Raw genomic sequence first — 23,358 nt, forward strand, 5'->3', positions numbered from 1 at the left:
ATAAATTCTGGGTAGCAATGTAACAAAAATAGAATATTTTGAGCTAAAATGTTACATCTTATAAAAGGGATTCCAGTCCCGGAAAGTCCCCAAATATGTAAAACTGCACTTTTGTGTACATACTAAGTGTCTTACTTTGTTTTTATGCTTCTACAGCAGAATACTTGAAACTGGGTAATTTGTAAACAACAAAAATTGATTCCCTCACAGTTCAGGGGCTGGGCAGTCTAAGATTGAGGAATTGACGTCCAGTGACTGTCTTTTTTCTGTAATATCCCATAGCAAAAGCATAAGGGCAAAGACAGGGTTAGAGAGAAAAGAGGGCCAAACGCCCCTCGCAGGGCAGTCTTGCGACCACCTGCCCACTTCTGCAATAATGCCATGAATCCATCTGCTCCACCCTCATGGCCTAAATCACTTCTCATTAAGCCTCACCTCCTTAAACTGCTGCATAGTGATCAAGTTTCCAAATCATGATCTTTGGGGGACGTATTAACAATGGCACTAAGTATTTGGGAAAAGAGAGAAGGTTCATAATTTTCATAAGATTCTCAAAAGAGTCCGTTTAATGAAAAAAGATAAAAGGTATTTGTAAACAGTCTCAGACGATTCATATTTGGTCCATTATCTCTCTGTAAATGTGCTGATTCCATAATACTACTTTCTTATTTCATTAGGAAAAAAAGTGCTTTCAGAAGATCTTAGAGGCAAATATTTGGATCCAGGAGCTCTGCATCTTTTAAAGAACAATTCATTTCATAGACCACAGAATGTTCTTATTTATCTTTCCAGATGTTGAAGTACTGCTTCATGGAATTGAAACAAATGCATACAATCAAGTCTAATAATTGATGAAGAAATTTAAGAGGGAAAAAGATCCACTTTAGGATAAGGAGATGACATTTAAAATCCTAACCTCTAAAACTGTCTTAAAATATTTTTACAGTCTTTATGAGTCGTGCATGTTCTAAAACTGCCTGGCTAATTACATGTATTTGATTGCTTAGGAGGATTTTGCCACATTGGTATAATTTAGATGTTGCAATTTAATGCACCTCTTCTTATTCCCTACATTTCAGAAGGCTCTGCTATAAAATATGTAAGATTGCTTAAATATCACTTTTATCATTGATTTCATTTTATGCTAAATATTCACTGCCTTAATAAATAACAATTTCAGCCTTGAAACAATGATTCACAGTGAACGAACTCCAATTTACTACATAACTACTGCGAATTCCTAAGGGATATTTGTCTAAGATTATAAATCTTTTTTTCAGTGGCATATGAAGTCAACTTTTTATAATGGCTAGCTTTTATTGAAGCCTTGCTTAATGGTAAGCTCTGGTGTAAGCATTTCACATGGACATGACTCATCCATAGGTAGATTCCAAGCAGTGCTTCACAGCTCCCTGTTCTTCCCCATCTTGGTTCCGCCATCTTCAACACTATATCCTTAACCACACCAAGTGAGCAAAGGGGAACTTCGCACAGGAATGTTTCAGCAGTCAACTTGTATACAAGTGGTGCACATTGCTTCTGTTTCTGTGCCATGGGCTAGAACCCAGTCACTGGCCACATCTTACTTCATCAGAGGCTGGTAAAGTACAGCATAACTATGTTCTCAGAAGGAAAACGAAATTATGAACAGCCAACAAAATCTCTCTCACAGTCAGAAAATATTCAGCCTTACTATTCAGTAAGACATATTCTAATCTTACTGACTGAAACAAAAATTTTTAAAGTTACCATGTTATTGAGCTATTTTACATTTCTAAACAAATTCTAAGTTATCTTGTAATTAATAAGTTCACTTTGGAATTCAAAGTTCTAATATTTCTGATACTTCTCAGATATTAGAATGGTCTGATTTACTCGTTTTTCTAGAGCTTCAGTGTTTTAAATTAATGTTACAATTTGAATTCAATTGTCCTTTTAAGTTATATTTTAAATTCAGTCATTTAGAGAATAAGTGTTCAACAAATTTTAAAGCTGGTAATATTATCAGTGTGAACTCTGGAACAGCGCTCCGCTCCCTGGGTTCACAAAGCCAGCTTACACTTCATTTAGAATTCCTCCAAGAGAATAGAGTCAGTGCCAAGAAACCGCCCCCTGTGCCAGGGCAGAGGTCTGCACAGGGTCCTCTCCCCAGAGTTTTATAGTTGCTAATGGTCAGTAACTATAATATGGCTCCTATTCTCCTCTTTTCTTGGTGGAAGCTTATATTGCAGTTCTTCTGTCCCTCTTGAACAACACATTAGCTATGGGGGTGGACACACATGGGCATGGGTATAAGCACTTGTGTATAAGCACATGCCTTGGAGATCCTGGACTTTGAACTAGATGAAATTACTAAATACCAATTTAGTTGGTAGGGGTTGAACATATTATATATGTGGGAAGAAGAGTGATATGGGCACCTGGTGATCAAGGAAATGGAATGTGATGATGATTGATGGTTTGCCACCAAGTGGTTCCCTCTTTCTCCAAAACATTCAGCTAAACTCTATTTCCTGACTGCCCTTAGAGTTAGGTAAGCGATGGACTTCTATCATAGTCAGAAGGTGATCACTTGCCATACACGATACAGCTAGATCTGCCCCTAAAAATGCACACCTGCAGAGTTCTAGGTTTTTCTCCTTCTTCTGGTATAGAAATTCAGAATCCATGATGTTGAAGTTGTCAGAGACATAAGAAATAAGGAGGCTGAGTATTTCGAACACCATTTAGAAAAGAGCTTCTCGTCAATCATTAACACAGATCTTTGATTTTATGTAATTTAGAAATATTGTTTAGAAATATTGTTAGTTACCTTAATGAATACACTTACTCTAAAATAACAAAATTAAAAAATCTTAAATGCCACATAAAGTTATTAGGGTATGTATTAGATATATAAATGTAATATATACCTATTTGTGTAAATATGAATAAACATCTACATGATTTCTGACACCTTAAAACTATATATTCTTTACAGCATTTTAAAACTTTGAGTGCCCTCTTATTTTAATGACATTTGTGATAAATGAGCTACTTTTGGAAAAATCAATAAAATAGGGGTCCTTCATGTTAAATTTTTCATGATTTCTCCTATAACATATTACACTATGTTAGTTCAAATATAAATAATATAAATGTCATATTTTTTTCTCATAGAGTTTGAATTGTAAGTTGGCTACCTTTTCAATGCTCAGGGTCCCTGCATAATCTCTTATAAGTAAAACCAAAAATAGCTGATTGAAGGGAATGAATTTTAACAATACCACCCCCCAGTCTACTTACATTTAACTGTGTGGGAGAAGGAAGTTCATATGGCCACTCTCTTTTATTTATGGTAGATGCAATCCTGTAGAATTCATTTTAACACGGTATCTTGTCTTATACACATTTAAGAGTTAACAAACACTTCAGCAATAAGTATACTAAATTGTAGCTTTACCCACATGTACTAAGCATGCTACTTGGACTTTAGAATTTAATTCTCAGAGAAGCCCTCACAGATATCATGCTATTGATATATGGAGAATAATTCTGATTTTAAGGAGGCTCCTTCGCTTGCCTGGTGCTCACACCTTCCATGAATGATCTGACTCAGGCAGTGGCTCCACAGTCCAAATCGCAACCACATTCTGTATGTTGACATTGACCTCAACTATGGTCCAATGGAAAACAGGCACCTTTACCTTCATTTTCACAAAGAAAGATACTCAGAGCAAATTTCAGCCATTTGTACAAAGATGAACTTTGATAATGTGATGTTTCCCACTGTCAGAAAATATTACTTAAGGCATCGATACAAGAAAACAAATTTTAATGTAGAATTAAAGATGGGGTAACTAGTGACTGTTTTCTCTACCACATCACTGGACTTGTTTTAGTAAAAAATCAGAGGCCATAATTATTAAAGCATTCTCATAGAAATCATTATAATATATTAAGGAAGAAGACAAAATGAAAATAAATCAGATAAAGCACAGTGCTGGGGGCAAAGGACATGTTTTCAACCATGTAATGAAGGATGAGCTGAAAATTGTAACCAACACTCCGGGAGCACTAAGATAGATGACCCTCCATTGGGACTAGAGAATCACAAAAGAGAGGTTGAAATCTCCTCTTGAACAGTCTGAAGTGCAATTTCTTATAGTATATGCTGTCATTAGAAGCTGTTGTACTAGATGTTTTAGGTGGTTCAGAGGATAAAGGTGCACTGATCCAGGATCTTTGGAACCATCTGTAAGTCCAAGTTGGAAATATATTAACTAAAATAAGAGAAGTGCAGTAGAATTTTAAGTAGCAGACAGAAACCTGAGCACTTTGCTAAGAAGGCATGATCTTTATACAATGAGACTCTATAGATCTCCTACCTCTGTCCAGTCACAATGTGATACACAAGAAAAGTATGGTTGTCAATATCATGATGTAAACAGGCCATCTGCTTCATTAGCAAAGGCTTCATTAGTTATTTTCTGAAACAGTGGAAGAGCTGGAGGGCCACTGTGAGCAAAGAGTTACACGCACACTTTTTCTATAATTTGCATGTTACTAAGCGAGGAACTGCAAATTTACTTGGAACTGGATGATAAATTTAGACTCTTAAGCATTTTTCAGAGAAATACCCACATGTGGCTGCTTCTCTTTGGACTGCCATGTCAGAAGAACTTGGACAAGCTAGGATTGTCTTCTACCGAGGACCTGGCCGTGGCGGGCACAGCTGTCCTTTATATCGAGGACTCAACATTTATGAGAAAAGCCCAACAAGCTTTTTGAGATATTTAAAACAGAAGATATATTTCTATGCTTCAACATTTTCCAGCATTTTAGGAAACGACTAAAATAAAGAGCATTCTGAGACTAAGAGCTTACAATCGGAGAGGGACTGCATGGAATACTGTACATCTGATGAGGGTCTTGAGCCATGAATTGAAAATTTGAATTTTTCCTTTTCCTTTTCTCCATCTTTATTTTTTTTCTTCCCAAGATCTTTCGCATCTGTTTTCTCTAATGTATTAAAAAAAAATCATGATAAATCTTTTAACTAGTAAACCTCAAGCTACATTTATTAGTCATTGTGTAAAAAAGACCAGAACCACTGTATTTTTTAAATGTAAAATGATGGTCACAATTTCCCCAAAATGTGATCTCCTTTAATTAGAAACATCACAATCAAGCCAGAGAAATTTTTGAAAATTGACTCATACTATGAAAGATACACAACATTGCTTATTGTTATGCATAGTAACTAAAGTATTATACATAATTCTGTGTTTCATGGAGATCATCATTTGAATTTCTTTATTTATATAAAATTAGAGTGACAGGTTAATTTTTCCAATTAAAAAATGAGAACAAAAAGCACCAAAGGATGGGGTGAGGGTTCAGTCCTGACTTTGGAGCCCTCTGAATCTTATCTGGGGCCTTCATCTCAAAGAAACAAGTTTTGTCCCAAAAATATCTCTTTGTGGGACAAACCAACACCCACAAACCAACACCCACAAACCAACCTCCCTTTGCCAGCATGGCATGTGTAATAAAGCCTGTGGGCCCAGAAATAGCCCCACCATTTGAATTCTTAAGTCTAAACACATCTCTAGAAACATGTCCTCCTTTAATGTAAAATCAAATTTTCCTCTCAGATTTTTTTTTTTATTCACAACCCCTTCCAATTCTAAATCAGAAATTTCAGATTTTGGCCATTTCATTCTCTGTATCATCTACAAAATTTATAATCACCATTGGTCACAGTGTTAATTTTCTGAAAACTTTGCATAAATTAAAAACGATGGTATTAAAAACTTTATAAAGTTCCTTGGCAACCAAAGTAAACCTGTTTCGTTTCTCAGCTTTAACAGATTTAACACCTATGTTAGATAGAAAAGTGAGGAAAACCCTAACTTCAAAGATAGTAAGAAATATTTAACTGGGAAACTTCAGTACAGAAATGTGTTATCAAACTTTCATTTTGTGGATTTCGTATAAAAGTTAACTTAAATGAACACAACGAATTCGATGTAGCAGTTTGTGATTTTATTTACAATTTTAAAATTGGACTTTAACAGTCTTCAGACTCCTCCTCTAAATTTATTATTTAAAAATAATCTACTATCTGATGAAAATGATAAATAGAAAAAATAAGTTGTTTCATGTAGAAATTTGGATAATATGTAACAGTATTTACCAAAATGTGTTTTTGGCAAATATTCTAAGTAGTTGTTGTTTCTCTTCCATTTAATTCCAATCATTGGGCAAAACCCTATTCTAAATAAACTTGTCAGCTAAGTCCTGCCTGAAATTATTCTCCCCTAATTCTACAAACCTCTCCACATCAATTCAAATCTCCAGGACTCTACATTTTCCATCTCTACCTCACTCTCAGTTCAGAGTTAAGCTTCCTATTAATAGAGAAAGTAGAAGTTTTTTGGTCAGAAATCTTTAACTTCTCTCTACCAAACCTGTTCACTCACCCACGTCTGTATCCAACTTCCCTGTTCCCACGTGACCTGTGTCCACCCATTAGAATGGAAGGGCCATTACTCTTTCTGGGGGGCAGGGGACAATCCCTCCAGTTGGAATGTGGATCCTACTCCTCCCGCCTCTCAGGAAAGGTACACTGTTGTGGTCATCTCTGCTGTATCTTCCCAATCGTCACTTAAAACCACTATTTCTCCCTTATTAGGTGAACAAATATATATTCTGTCTGGGACCCACATCATTCCCTGTCAGTTCCACTCTGTGACTCTCTTGTTCTTCAAGACCAAACTTCTCCCAGCTTGTCCATAGATTATGTTATTTTCCACTTACTTCTTAACTGCCTCCACTACATACTCCATTCCCATCAGTCCCCAGTGTCTGACAACCTTCCCATCACAACATCTAATGGAAAAAACATTAAGTTCTCCTAATAATTCTGATTCTTGTAATGTTGTTCTCCCCTCTGACTTCAGGGCCAACATGATCTGTTTGGGTTTTCCCTGCTTCTCTGCCACTCCTTAGTCTCATTCGGCAGCTCATCATTTGGTACCAAGCTCTCAGACGTGCAGGTGTTTCAAGTCCAGCCTCCCTAGTCTTCTCACACTGTACTCTCTCCTGTGAAATATCATCTATGGTCTTAGAGTGCACTTGTCAATGACTCCCAAATGCACATCACCAGCCTTGAGCTCAATATAAAAAAATTCACTTGATTGTCTTAAAACATTTCAAATTCAATATATTCAAAATCATTTTGTGCTCTCTTCTAATAGGTTCTACCATCTATTCAGCTTTGAAATTCAAAAATTTCCAAGTTATCCTTGCGAAGTTCTGCCATTTTTTACTTCTTAAATATCGCCGCATCTGCATCTCCACTGTGGCTCCCTACCTCCCCTTTCCAAGCTGCCACCTTAGGAGCTGATGTGATAGTTGCCAAGTTAGTTTTTATACATCGGCCCACATCACTGATACCTGGTCCCACCTCCAGATTATTTTTTCCTCAGAAATCAGTGATCATTCGAAAGAGCAATCAGATTGTGACTCCATTCTAAACTCACCACTGGCAGTCAGCAACTCTGATGACAAAGATCAATAATTTTGGCATGGCCTGTAACACTGGATCTGATCACATTTCTTGAGTCACATTCTCTCTTTGTGCCCTCTCCTCCTAAGCACATTGTCTACATTTTCTCCTCCAAACACGGTCATCCCTCCTACTGCCTCATAATCTTTGTACTCATGATTTCCTCTGCCTGGAGTCCTCTTTCCTCCACAGTCCTCATTTTCCTCTAGGCAATTCCTCAAAATTCCTGGAGAATTCTTCCCTGATGGCATTGCCTAGTATAGGTACCCCATTGAACTGCCCAAGTTCCTCTGCTTCCTTTCAAGGCTCATATTTTAGTATGTGGTTATCCACTATTTTTGCCATTATGCATGCCAATCTCTCTCACTAGACTGTAAGTTCTAGAAGGCAGATTTCACATCTGATTTTGCTTACCAACATTCCATCAATTCCTGGGAACCAGCTGGTATTCTAATCAGCACGTAGTATATTTGAATGAGTTAATGAATGGATGAATGTTAATTCATGACCCCACATGAGAAATGGCTTCTAGAAGCAAATTAATTTGGAATATACTGGATAAAATTAATTTAGTCAGGCTTCTTTGTTTCTTTTCATAATGAATGCACGTGAGATCATTTCAAGAGGGGCCTATGTGGACAGATATCACATACACATTTAATTTTTTTATATTTTTGAGGAAAATCTAAAGTAATAATTTCTAAGCAGTATACTGGAATAAATGCTGGTGGACAAGATCTTAATAAAGAATAATTAAGATAAAAGTCAATATTTTATGAAACAAACATTTGAAAGATCATTGTAAATAATACTAAGACACACAGAAAAGCTGAGTATTTTCTAGTAGATTTGATTCTACTTCACTATAAAAGCATTATTGTTCATGTGCATGGCTACATAAAATGTTTTAGAGGACACAAAATAAAAAAAATATTCAATATATTTTTCATCTTGACAAGAGAAATGATCCTGCACTTCATAAAATAAATCAAACCTATTTTTCTTCAGATTTGAACTTCCACTTTAGAATAAATTATCAGAAAAATCATCACATAATCCATGCTTATTTCACATTCCATGAAAAAAAGCAGGATATGTTTTCTCCTTTACTGTTTTGGTCCATCTCTCTGGGCATAGAATGTACTAGAAAGATATGTTTGACAAAAAATTTAGAATTTGATGCCTCTTCCTATATTAATAGCTTCTCCTTATATAATACAGCATGAATTTAGCATCATCAAAGGAGAGAATCACCTTTGATTTTAAGGAAAGCAAAATATGGAGCCACAATGGATGTATGGTAAATGTTGTTATAAATTCTAAAGTCCTAAGAGAAAGATATTAATTACATGGCTGTTTTTGCAAAATTTAAGGATGATAGGGACATTGAGAAAGCTTTAGTTTTACAATATTATAAGGGAATTACATATGGTGTCCACGCTGAATGACATTTTGACATAAAATGTCTTACCCTTTGGAACCTTGTCACTTTTCTCAGAAGGTTTGAGAGCCGTCAAGGAACCATCAGTTTTGGATTCTTTCGAGTCTTTCACTTCCTTCCCATCTTTGACTTCTTTGCCATCTTTTGTCTCTTTCCCTTGTTCTTTTGGTTTGTTTTCTATCTCTGCTATTTTGCTTTCAGAGCCAAGCTCTTCTGGCAGCTTAAACTCAGGCAATATTTCTTTCAAGAGATCCCAAACTTTGTCCACATACCCTGGACTTAGAGAAAAGACACCAACAATAACTTCCAAATGATGCTTTTACACTTCATATCAATAAATTATTGACAGAAAAATCAATTTGCTGTTTCCTAAGAGTAATTTCCATCATTACATGAATTTTCAGTTAAAAAAGTTATATATATTCATATATAATTCATTCATATATAATTCATAATATACCATCATATATTCATTCATGTAACATGCTTTTACTTAGCACCTACTGTGTGCTGGGCTTTGCTGATACTAAGAGACCAAAAACGTAGTTCTCATCTCAAGGGTCACTCAGTCTGGCAGGGGAGACAGGCACGCTGAAACCACGACAGGGAAAAAAATGCCTATTTATTTGATTAGCAAGTGGTCTTCCATGCAAAAAGTCCTCCTCTGACTCCACTCTCTATCGAATATGACAGTGCTCTTACTCTCTCCTCTTTTAAATCTTCCCTGAAGCTCCTATCACATCACTCTTTCTGATTTTCCTTCTGTTATCACAGAAATTTGCAGACTTCTCTGGACACTTCCTTCCTGCTCACTGTTGACAATTACAGTGACTTTGCCAGATTTCCCTGTGAGTTCCTGCCACAGCGGGCTCTTCCTCGGTGAGTGAACCCTCCTGGCCTGAGTTGGCCTGCTCAAGAATACAGTCCCTGAGTCACTGGCTCTGGTCAGCCCCCTTTTCTGATATCCAGGCTCATGCATGCAATCACCTAAGAGACATCCATCTGAAGAGATCAATGAAGACACAAATATGTCCTGCTACCACATCCCACTGAGCACCTACTAAAAACAGGATGACCAAGTCTCTCTCCTTAAAATCCTGATCAAATAAACCCAATGTCACTTTGATCCTATCTTCTCTCCCTGCAGCAGATCGTGTTTTCTCCGTTTTCATGAGCACTTCCTTGGCAGAAGGACTTAGAAAATCCCTCTGGATACGGCCCAAGCCAGTCTCCTTGCTCCAGTCTTGCCATTTGTTGGGCGACTCTTAGCATCTTCCAAAGTCACAAATAGTAAGGTCATCTTCTCATCTAAGATTCCTGCAGGATATGCTTTCCCTATGAGGACGCTGCAAAACTTTCTTAACAAGCCATGAAAGGGCTTTGTCTGCGTGGCTCCTGCTTACCTCCACCCCAGACCCTCTCATCCTCTAGAATTCGGCAGCAGGAAATCCAGCCATGCAGAATCCAGTGCCTCTCTAGTACTCGGTGCTCTCGCCCACTCTCTTGCCATTCGTCCTTCTCTGACTTGGTTTTCCCATCTCAAACAGCTTCATTAATTTCAATACCTTTGAAGGTAGCTTAATATTAGTTTCTGGGAGAATTAAACTGTTCGTTTTTGCTCTAAATTCCAAGGACCGTTTTACACACATCCAGTGACCTCTTAAAATACTTTCCTATCATGCAAGTACTCTATGCAGTTACTCTGTGTCATTGTTCTAAGCATGTAAGGCATGAAATTTAGTCCGACAAGAAAGAGTCGCTATTCCCTATTCCCTTAACATCCAGACAGTGCGTACAGCTGAGAGAGTGACTTCTAGTATGAAGTGAGAAAAAGATGGGATATGGCATAACTTGCTAAAGGAATAATTTAAGTTGGAAGGTCAAGAAGGCTTGTCTGAAGAGGTGATATTTGGGGTGAGTGAGACTCAAATTTGGGGTCATATTCAGCAAAGCAAATATCTGGTGGATGAGCATTCCAGGCAAAACAAGAGGGAAAGAAAACAATATAAACAACAGCAGAAGAAACCACAACTCATGCAAAGACCCTAAGGGACAGGGCATTTGTGGTCAATAAATAAGTACTTGCCAAGATGAAGATGGGGTCAGGGAAGAGGCCAATACTGAGTAGGAGTCAGTGTTGTGCCAGGACAAGGTGAAGATCTGAAAACTTCAGTCAGGTGTCATAGCTAACCACTCAAAGGTTTAAAAGAAAGAGGGATTCGATCTGGCGTATATTTTTAGAACTACTCTGATTCCAATGTGGAAAACTCACTAGCGGAGGGTAAAATAGACCCAGGGGGACCAGTTGGAAGGCTCCTCCTGTGAGCTGTGATGGTGAGCTGAACTAGGATGGTAGTATCGAGAGGCAGAAAAACAAAGAGATTCCGAACAAGTGGAGAAGCCGCGGCTGACAGAGCTCAGTGAAGGACTGCGTGTGAAAGGCAAGGAGACGTGTGATCAGGAAGACTTCTAGAATTTTCTTTAGCTGGAGAACTAAGCAAATGGTGGTGCAATGACCTCAGAGGCATGGTAGGAAAAGTGCAGATTTGGGAGACTGAGAATCTAGAGTTCCTTTCCGGATCTTCTGAGTTTGAGATACAGCTTTTGATACTCAAATAGCTACGTCAGTTGGGCCATTATGTGCAAGTACAGTCTAGAGTTAAGAAAATACCAGGCATGGATGTGAAAACTTGAAAGTCTTAGGCGAACTGTTTATTAAAGTCATGGGACAGGATCTGTGTTACAAGCCATCATTTAGTGGTTGAGGAACTATTCAGGAAGGCTGGGAAAGAGCAGCAAATAAGATAGGAGAAAAACACGGGGTTATTGTGCAAGCCAAGAAAATCAAGTGTTGCAAAGGAAGTTGTTCAAGAGGGTCAAACAAAGGGATGCTAAGCAAATGGGAGGCGGTGAATGTGACCACCAGGTTAGACAATGTTAAAGTCTTTGTTGACTTTAAGAAAAGCCATTTCAGTGATATGATGGAGAAGGAAGGAAAGTTAAATGAGAAGACACTGGGAGTTATGAGGATAACCGTGTATACTGATCACTCGTTCATTTGACATTCTCTGTGAAAAATCAGTAAGAGGCACTGTGGTTTGAAGAGAACAGGGTTCCTCGTGTGCCTGTGACTGGCTCAAACGCCTGAACTGCCTCCTAGTCCTTACTGGATTCCCACTACACAGTGGCCTCCAGTATATTTTATCTGTGCCTCTAATCCCTCTACAGCTCAGCAACATGGATTTTTACAACCTTAACTCAGGGTTAACTGGTTGTAAATTTCATGTGGTCACACAATGAGCACTTGATAAAGTCAGGATTCAAAAAGATCTTTGTGAATCCCAAACACATGTTTGTCAATTTTTTCTATCTACAATATAAAACATACTGTTCTATGAAGAAGATATGTTCAAATGTCACCACAGAGTGACACATATAACTTCTTGGACAATTTGACCTAAAGATGAGGTGGCAGAGTGCTGTATCCCAGATGGACCACTATCAGAGAGCCAATGAGTCATCCCTCTATTTGAAATTGTCCAGTTTCTAGCATCTACTATGATATGCCTTCAATTGTGCTTTGGTCATTAATTACATGGAGAATTAGAATCAATTCTTTTTTTTTATTTTCAAAGATGAAACTTTACTATTAGTAGGAAAAATGATGAGAGAAAAGGTCAAAAATTACAAATAGGGCAGGGTCTCCCTTTGGTGTTCACACAGGAGAGTAGAAGGGAAGGACTTTTCTGATTGAGTTGCTACAACCACTTTCACCCTTACTGATTCTCATATGGGAATAAACACAGTCAATACAAATTTGAAGCATTGGCACCCTACTTCGCCTTGACTTGCATGAAACATGAAGAGGAGTAACCAATTTTCAATTTCTTCTTAACACAGACGTTCTACTCCTGAGCATTCTGTGGCCTTTGCTCACAATGTTCTCTTGTTTTTCATCCTCTCTCCTTCCTTCCTCTCACCCAACGGCTCACATCAAGTCACAACCTTGTCCATAAAACCTCACCTGGCCTGTCCCTACCCTCATGGCAGATGGTATCTGCTCCCATGTTTCAATTTAAACATTTCTGGACAATTGTATATATCCTGCTTCATGACATCTCTTTCTTTTAAAATTAAAAATGCATATATGTGAATTAACTTTTTAAATATACAGTATAATTGTAAAGCAGAATTACTTGGATATTATGGCAGAAACTTCATATGAAAAATTCAACTAATTATGACATAGTAGATCAAAGTGTGTATCTTTTGCTTTCTAGTTGTATTTAGAAGAAAACTGATGCATTTGATTGTCTGGGTGAGTCTTATTCTCACTTATTCAACCTGTTTCCAAACGTTGATTATTAATTACCAAGTATACTTCTAGATAATATTAAATAATCTTGTGAAAGTCACTAAAGATGGACAAGACATTTTGAATAATCAGGTCTCTACCATACACTAACTAATTCTTTATGAGTAGCTGCCTTTTCTTTCACCTACTGAATCTTCAGTATACCAGGCAAAGTAGATCATATTATCTCCTATTTTACAGATGAGGCCCTAAGAAGTTATATTACTTGCAAGATTCACATCGCTTGAAACTGGAAGTGTAAGAATGTAAGTCTTACTATATAGTTCAAACTCCAGAGCTCAAGTTTTTTTTTTCCTTTATATCGCTTTCATAGACATTTTGTCAACAATTATAATTCATGTGGTATCTTTATAATTATGAAAGTATATGAATGTCTTAAATATTCACTATGATTTTCCTCTTAGCAATCCATCAACACTAGAAGTAAAACTTTAGAGGGGCTGGGGCTGTAACTCAGTGGCAGAGCACTTGCCTAGCATGTGTGAGGCTCTGGGTTCGATCCTTAGCACCGCATAAAAATAAACAAATAAAATAAAGGTATTCTGTCCATCAACAGCTACAAAAATAAAAAATAAAAAATAAAAAAAGCTTGAGAGAAATCCATAGTCTTTTAATTCCATTCTCCCTCTACTTCTCTCACTGACATGGTTCATACTACATCAGGAAATCTTTTGGATATTAGAAAAGGGATCTGAAAAGATATTTTGACTTCTTCCTAAGATCAGCTTTCCTTCAGGGAAATTATTCATCAAGGAGGGTCAGCTGAAGACTACCACAACTAAGAAGCAGCAGATTACTGGCAAGCACTCTGTATTCCTTCTGTTTTCCTAAAAGCAGATCTTAAATTTGCAAAGACAAAATGTATCCTACCTCCTCACTCTCTTGTCTACCAGGAAGAACAGAAGTTAGCCACTGAAGGTAATGGTGAACTATATCTTTCTGAAGATAGTATCAGAGGAATCTATGTTAATAACTTTAATGCCTGTTCCAACTTTTATTTACCTTTCACAAGTTACCACTGTGGAGACTGAAAGTCTTTCATTTTTCATGTTGATTCTTTAAAAAGTTACTCTTCTTTACTGATGATACTGAACAGACTGAAATTCAAAACCACCTCTTTTAAAACTACTCATTCCTCCAATGTCTTCCATTTACATGTGAAATAAATATTCATGTCAATGAGCTTCTAGGTTTATTATTATTATTGTTATTATTATTGATGTGTTTTTTGTTACAGGGGTCAGTTTCAACTAAGAATCTGAGGGGGTTATGCTTCTATTTAATGAAGCAGAATTTACCCTGAAATACCCAATGAGTTTTATATCACACTGTAAAATGTTATTCTCACGTATGTAAAACAAACTTTTTTGAAATTTTCTAAATGATTAAGAATATTTTAAAGACATCTTAGGAAGAAAGAAAAACTAGATCTGAGCAACTTAATGCTCAAACTTACTGAAGAGAAATGACTTCCGGTAGCCACCCTGTGAGCGCGTGAATAACTGTGAACTCTCCCAGTTCTCGCCTCTGAGCTATATGGATGCTAAAAGAGAAAACACATCATGTTATACTTACCAAAATTTGGAAACACAGAAGAATATATAAGAACTAAAGTCACTAATAACCAGCAGCATGATAATCAACATAGGGGGTTATACATTACAGTACAAGAAAATACTTTCTCAACAGTCAGATGATTTATTAAAACCCTAAGAATGCCCCAATGGTAAAATGTGAAATATATGTGCAAAGCATGCACATAAGTTGCATTTTTTAAAGATCTAAAATTAATATTAATGTCATATACATGAAACTTTTATGAAATATATAATATATTATAATATAATATAAAAAGCATTTAACCCATTTTATATTTTAAATATATGATCATGTTGCCCTTTTGAGAAAAGAGCAGGGGATTTTCATGGTTTCGATTCAGAAAGTGGCCTATAAGACTGTGTGTTAAGTCAGTCTCGTCCATGGCAGGTCAAGAGGGGCATCAGAAGTTCTTAATGAATTCCTGAGATAACTGTAGAGAAACCAAAGACATCTGGTCCACCCTATACAAAAGAATGGACCTTCCAGAATAACAGAAAGTCAGAGGAAGTGTTTAACCAAGTAACACTCTTCTCATTGGTTCCTTCCTTTATTTATATTTTTGGAGGTGTTTATACTATTTCCATTCATAGAAAAATGCCATACCACCCAGGAGTCACAGCTGTGCACCGTACATCAATGGTGGCATTGATGGTGCTAGCAACACCCATGTCCTTTTCTTCAGAAAGGAATCCTTTTGTCTGAGTCGTATTTAGCAGTATGTATAAATTTGCATTGGTTTGTTGTGTATGGATTATGAATCTTTATGTGTCTATGTATCCCAAAGATAATGCATATATCTGTTCATGAAGTTCACAAAGCCTACCCTGAACTCCTTTTTGGGTGATTTCATTTGTGAATTGACTGCCAACCTTATAGAAACAATGTTCTTTTCTTTCCATGTTTCACCTTGATATTTAAATATCTACTATCATTAGATTTTAAATGTAGTAAGCCAAACCTCATATGAAAATATCTCTACATAGCATTTAAAAATCTGAGAATTTATAGAAAAATAAATTCTGTATAATTTAGAAATATGAAATTTAAAAATAAATTTATAGAAAAATAAATCATATCACGTAGGGCAGGTTTCCACTAGAAATCCAAGAAATGTATTCCACTTAGCTTGGTCTTTTACTTTCAAGCTGGATTTGCTCATTTTCTTTGAATGATAATAACACTTGGTACTCACATTCCTGTTCCATGCTACTGAGCTACAGCTTTAAGGAAGACAAAATGCCCCTCCAGTCAACCCAGATTGTGCACTTTATGCCTCCTGGCCTTGCAGTTCCAATTCTCAGAACTCCAAGTTAGGTCTGAGAAGGACCATTGGGAACATCATCACCCTTATGATTATTTCCAAATAAACACAGTTTCCACCAGTAAGTATCCTTAGTTGGTATTCATCTACCTTAAAAAAAAAAATCCTTGAAATTAGGGCCAAATGCTGGGTAAAACAAATTTTCAATAGAAAATTGAGGGTTAGAAAGAGAAAAGAGAGATGGAGAGAATGGCAGTAGGAAGGGCGGTTTTTGTTTTGTAGCCTCGGGAGACAGAAAAGGAAGCTGAGCCAAAAGAAAATTCTCACAAAGCAGACCTGGCTTCTGACTGGCACTGCTATGTTTATTACCAAAAGGGAGGGGGGTGTGCTTCAAGCAAATCGCTGCCATGGTCTGTGGACCATGTGGGTGTACTCTGTTGAATTCCGAGTTGCTAGGCCACACTGCTGCAGGGGTATGAGAGTCAGGCTCGTGCAGTGTGAGGATTCTCCCACTGAGCAAGGACGAAAAGTCGCCATGCATTACCAGTTCAAGCACCTATGCTCTTTTCTTTTTTCTTTTTCCTTTCTTTTATCTTGTTTTCATTTTTGCATTGTAAATTGCATTGCTCTGACCAGGACAGAATGACTCTCTAAGATAGAAGACAGCAGACATGCCTCATGCTATCTTGGGCACACGAGTCACACAGGCATAAAAGACAAAAGCCAGTTTTGCACGCACATTGAAGTAAATATGAGTCATTCTCATCGCGAATGTTTTAAGTGACCAGTGTTCCCAAAGCATGAGGAACACACTGGTGTGGTTCTGAAAAGTCCGGGTTTTTCAAGTCGTATAAGTTGTTGCTGCGTGGACAGAACTTAGAACTTTAATCAAATTCCTGTATATATTATTCAGTATTTAGATGAACCAGTATGTCCCCCTCCAAAACAGTTTCTTTCTCCCACTAAATGGAAACTCTATTTTTCAAGATCCATTTTCCATTTATAGTAAGAGAGTCTGGAATCAAATATTTTTTAGTATTTTTCTTGAGAAAGTTTTGTCTGATAGCTGGCTACCCAAAATGTCAAATTAGTGGCCTTGGCATATTAGTTTTTGTACATGAAAGTTCACACTATTCAGAAGGAAATCTGTTCTAAATAATAAAGCAATTCAATACAGATGCACAATTGCTCTTGTATGCCTTTTTGTTTGTCTATAATGAGGGTTAATGTCTCACTACATACTCAACATTTGCCAGCTTGATGATGGCTTTAGACAACAGCATTGGCCAAAGTTCAAATTCACAGGTTGAAGCTGGAAGCAATAGATTATTGTCTTCATCAAAAGGCATAATATCATCAATAGTTATCTTTCTCCAGCAACCCTACAATAAAGAAGAAAAGAACATAATACCATCAATGATTTGTAGAATTTTTCTGATATATTATCACACTCTGACATTGCTACTTACTGTTGTATAAATTTATGTCAGCATCTCATATTCGAAGACTGAGATACTGTTTTTTAGTAAGATGTTGGTGGAGAATTTTAGCTTATTATTTTATTTAATTATAGCACATCAATATCCATATCAATATTGTCCCCATTTATGAAGGCTTGTGAGTACATAGTACAGTAAATTAAAATGTTTCAAAGAGCAAAACCAAAACATTGTACAACCATAGATAAGTTTGGGCATAATTTACTTTATATAGTCATAATATAAATTCTTCAAATATGACTTTAATAATTATGGCTTATTCTGATATGTGCTCATTGATCTTACACTTTAATTTCCATGTTATACCCACTCCTAATAAAAGTCTAATATTTTAGCATGAAGTAAATTCTTATCTCATTTAATGAAATCAGTGTATATTTCCCTATATGCATATTACTTTAGAATCAAAAGTATGAAACAAAATGATAACATTAATTATTTTGAAATTAAAGCTTTTTTTAAATTTTAGTTTTGTGTGCTAAATTTTATTATGAACTCATTCCTCTCTCAGCAAATATTTTGCCCAGTTTGTCAAGCATTATACATCCCAAAATGTGCATAACACATGATCAATTACCATTAACTACTTATAAACTAGTGGGGAAGGCACACATGCAAACAACATAGAATATATTATGCTCTGGGACAGAAAGGGAAGTGCCACACTTGGAAGTATGGAAATGAGATGACATGAGAACAATGATTCAAGATAGCACAGTTTTCTCAGGTACATGGGAGCGATAGGATAAAAAACACCTTTTAAAAATATAACACTCACCACCCTGAATTTCATGTTGCTTTATCTAGTGGTTCTTTTTCTTTCTTCCTTAAGAAATTATGTAGTGTTAGTCAGGGTCAAAGGCAGGGGCGAGTCACCTTCCTTCTAATATCAAATGAACTGACCAATAAGAATTCACAGAGAAATAAGCAAGGTGCAAGAGGACATTTGTGTGATTGATACTTATTTAAGGTAACTAGAAAGGGAAAATTTATGCTGATAGAAAGAGGTTGCTAAGGGCTGGTGCAGGGGAGGAGAATGGGAAATTATTGTAATGAGCAGAGAATTTCTGCTTGGGATGATGCAATTTCTGGAAATAGGTAGTGGTGATGGCTGTACAACATTGTGAAAATACTTAATGTCTCTGAATGGTACACTTACATGATTAAAACATTAAATTTCACTTTATGTTTATTTTACCACAATAAAAAAGCAGCAATAGATGTTCCCTTCCTACACTTCAATTTTAAAGAATTTTTTAAGGGATCAGGATTCCCATAAAGGAAAAGTTTTAAGCCACAATAAAATGTTAATCCAGACCACTTCAACAAAGAACACCTGCTCATAGATGATCAAAGGTAACATTTTTCTGTTAAGAATGCTTTGATTATTAAGCACTACTGAACAGTATATTTAAATGAATCAAAAACATACAGGGATGGATATTTAGCATTGCATACATTTTTTTAAACATGATTTGACTAGACCTATAACTATTTTCATGGTAAGATTTTTGATCTGCTGATATTACACATTGATTTGTTGCTTCCTTAAAGTATAGCAAATTAAATTGTATAGATTTAATTTAAATATACATATGTATGACATCTTTACGAAAACTATATTAGAAGGGAGGTGTGTAGAGAGTCAAAAATGGCAGTAAAGTATCTACTTTCCAATTGAAGTAGTAAAATGTTAATGTTAGTGGAATGTGATAAGCTATGCATGTATATTTTAATTCCTAGGGCAACCACTAGAAAACAAATGTATGAAGAGATACACTAAAAGTTTTATGATTACATAAGCAATTCAAAATGAAATCCTAAAGAACATTCAAGAATCGTGTTGAAGATACAAAAATGGATAAAGAATTCATAAGTGCAAATAAAATAAGAAAAATCACAAGCAGATAATAAAATGGTAGACAAATCACAATTATGTCAAATGTAAATGATCTATAAATAAAATATAAGCCTAACTTGAATATGCTTATCAAAATTAACAATTTACATTTTCTTAATGAAATAATTCCACATGCAGGAATCCTAGAAAAAAAATTCACATAAGTGGGCAAAACATGTATACATAAAAATGCTCTTTTATAGCCTTGTTTGTATTGATAGAACACTGGTTATAACCTATCAATTATATAAATTTAGCAAAATGCATTTACTTATTTATACATCCATAGTGTGGATTATAATATACATCAAAATATATCAGCATTGAAATGCTCATACATAGAAAAAAAGAATGGTTTACATAACAATAAGTATTATATGAACTTACTGCTATAAATTATATATAATACATTTATATAAGTTTATAAGAATAGAGGAACGTTCAGGAGGGTTTAGGTGAATTGTTGACTTACTGTCTGAGTAGGATAAAATTACAGGGAACTCTCTTTTCCTGCCTTGAACATTTCAATAGTTTTTTAATTTGCTTTACTAAAAGCATGTAGAATCATAAAAATTAAATATTAGTATAGCATTTACTCTTTGAAAGATAGTAATTGAATGATAACAAAAGACTTTGCCATAGTTTATACCTTGAAAACATTGTTCCTCGAATTTAATAAACACAAATGTCACTGAGAATTGATTTAAAGAACAGCATCCAGGTTCTTCCCACCAGATGAACTTTTGAGGCCAGACGTGGTGCAGGGAAAGCAGGAGGTTATGAAGTAGCAGAAGTGCTGTAGGTGCTGGGAGTTTTCTGCAACCCAGTTTAAGAATCCCTGAATTCTACAACTATATTGTGTTTAGAAAGCATAAGGGTCAACAAAAATAAAAGCTAACATATTCATATAAATATATTGATGGCAACTGGGGAAAATTATGCCAATGTCTATTTTTCTCTGTTTATCAGAAACACAGACATGTTCAGAGAAAAGTCACCGACAACAATCTGCGTTCCTTCCAAGTAGAGAGGAAGGGCTGAATTGTTTCTTTCAGGGAGTCAAAAAGTACTCACTTGGAAAGCATTTGATAAGATGCTCTGTGCCTCCGTATCAGTACGATCACTGCCAGTGAAAGAAGAGAGAAAACTGATCTTTCTTTTCTGACCCTGTTCTTATTGCTGCTCAATACAGTTTTTATCTGGCTGATGTCAAAGAACTTCTTGTGATTTGCTTACAATCCAATTGGAAATAATGGAATACTTTTATGGAAAAATAACATTCTGGTGTGAAATCAGAATTTTGAATGTCATGAAGAGAGGTCCTGAAAGGTTGCTTTACCCCAATGGAGACATAAAGGCAAACACTTCAGGAGAACACAGGAAAGGGGAAGGAGAAATTCTGTAACAAGACAGGCAAGGAAAACCCATCTCCAGGAAGAAACAGGTAAGAAGGTAGGAAAACATCAAGAGGTTAAACAACAGGGAAGGGGAGACTCATTGGGTGAGTCCGGTGAGGGACCAGAGGAAGACACTGGATTTACTCTGACTGCTGCAATCCTAGCCCTATAGAGCTAAGATAGACCTAATGAGATGGGCTAAATGATTGGATCAGACTGAGATTTCCAGAGTGGTCTAAATATTTTTTTTCACAGCCTTATGTTCTGGCTTAAAAAATATATTTTAACATGAAAGAGTCATGAATTTTATTGCATATTAACTTGAACTTACCATCCAGTATAGTCTCACAACATACTTTCCATAGCTATTGAACAAAGGCATATGACCCTTCACAGCCTTGCATAGGGAGTATATGTGTTCCCAGGGTTTCCATAGGAGAAGAGGAGGTTCTCCTGGAGTTCCTTTAAAATAATTGCTCAAAAGCCCTCCATTGAATATCTTCCACACTGCATAGATTTCACTGATAATCCACCTCATCAGCTAGAAACAAACAACATTCATGTTATTTGGTATTTTTCGATGGTAGGTTATGTAATGTAGAGGGAAATACAGTAAAAAAAAAAAAAAACTTCAATCAATGATATTAAAATTCATTCCACATTTTTATTTTTCACCCACCAAATAAAATCATAGGTCTTGCTTTTGTCTTCAGGAAATGCAGTCACAATATGAACTAATATCTAATAAAACAGACCTCCATTTGACATTGACGTTCATTCAGCTTGTGTGTATGTGTGAAAGTGAGAGATTGAATTCATCTGAGAGCACTAATGGTTTTTACAAATAAGTGAGATAAGATAGTAGATTTTACTTGTTCTCAACACACACACACAATAATATGCAGGATGATGGATATATTAATTTTCTTGGTGATAGATATTCTACATTGTATACGTACATCAATTCATCAAATTTTATGCCATGAAGACACATGATTTTGAATTGTTAGCTACAGCTAAGTATACTTTGAAATATATTTCAAAAAAAGTTTAAAAAAAAAACCCAATTCTGAGTTACTGCAAAACTGAAAGGTGGGGAAGGGAAAACTGGAATCTGCTTTCTGGAAGGTCTTTATCAGGACTTCAGTCAGAGCGCTCCTACATACCTCACTGCAGAGCAAATGCTCATTTGCTGAAAACAAGTCAAATGTGATTTCATTTTTCACAACTACTGGAGCCTGAAATAAAAAATACATGCATAGGTATTACTCCATTAAAAAACACACACACAAAGAAAATACAACCTAATGAAATAGGCCACAACTAATTTCATTTCTCTCAAAGAAATGAGAAAAAACACAAATAAGCACTTTTCCCCCTACAATAATCCTCAGAGCTGTAGGTGACATTAATTCAATGTAATATGGATAAAGTATTTCAATATACAAGTATAATATTATAATATATTATATATGCAGATAAACCGAGTTGCATACACAGAGAGAGAGTTTAAAAAGTGCTTTGAAATTTAAATTAACCAGTCAAGTTAAACCTGAAGCTTAGTTAACATCTGGTAGCTGGAAAAATATCTTCATTTTGGTTGAAAAATATTAGCTGTGACAGTTTTTTAAAATCTTGTCCAACTTTAAATTCTATCACATTTTAAAATAAATTTGATGGTCACTATTTAATTGGGGTAACTAACAAAACAATAAAATAGGGAAATGTTACTTATAACATTTAAATGAATTATAATTCACTTTAAGGCTTATATATTTAACATGACAAATTAACATGCAAATGATTTTGATTACAGAATCAGATTTTTATGGAAGGTAATGTAATATTTTATCCTCAATCACCTGTACACCTAGCATCTTAAAAAGTCAATTAAATATTTTTTGTGTGTTGGAAAAAATTACCTAAAGCTATTTTGAAGACCTGGATTAATTCTTCTAATCATAAACCATAAACATAGTTTATTGTGGCTTGACTCACTATGCTGGAATGTTTCTAAAATATCCAGCAAGTACCAATGTGCAGTAAAAGTGATTACAGATACTAGATACTTAAATTTTGAAACATTAGACATAACAGTGACCTGTCAACAGACTAAAAGTGGGCACTGACTTCACAAAAGATAAGAAATATTAATTCAAAAGTGTCTCCCGTGGTATTCCAGCAACCCTATTCCCTCTACCTGTATTGGGGCAAGAGAAACCCTCAGGACATCTCTCAGTGCTCAACATGATCAGTGCTCAAGAGTCTGGGTCACTAACTTCTAGTGCTAAAAACTAAGTGAATCTGATCAGTCACTCTGTGATCACAGCTTAC

The 23,358-nt window shown here is 35.8% G+C and overlaps 1 protein-coding gene across 4 annotated transcripts in view; it reads right to left on the reverse strand.

Annotated features, from left to right (window-relative positions):
- Positions 1–23,358, reverse strand: part of Adgb (androglobin) — a 171,154-nt gene that overhangs the window by 126,429 nt on the left and 21,367 nt on the right. For 2 of the 4 annotated variants that reach the window (XM_047558380.1, XM_047558379.1), the window contains exons 4-9: positions 22,191–22,262; positions 21,356–21,565; positions 17,471–17,610; positions 14,825–14,911; positions 9,024–9,271; positions 4,867–5,001 (exon numbers count right to left, since the gene is read on the reverse strand). In XM_047558380.1, the coding sequence (XP_047414336.1) occupies positions 4,867–5,001; positions 9,024–9,271; positions 14,825–14,911; positions 17,471–17,610; positions 21,356–21,565; positions 22,191–22,262 (892 nt within the window). The remainder of the gene's footprint in view (positions 1–4,866; positions 5,002–9,023; positions 9,272–14,824; positions 14,912–17,470; positions 17,611–21,355; positions 21,566–22,190; positions 22,263–23,358) is intronic. The other 2 variants (XM_047558383.1, XM_047558381.1) reach the window with 1 other exon arrangement.

The sequence above is a fragment of the Sciurus carolinensis genome, chromosome 7 (assembly GCF_902686445.1).
Source record: "Sciurus carolinensis chromosome 7, mSciCar1.2, whole genome shotgun sequence".
NCBI classification, from domain to species: domain Eukaryota; kingdom Metazoa; phylum Chordata; class Mammalia; order Rodentia; family Sciuridae; genus Sciurus; species Sciurus carolinensis.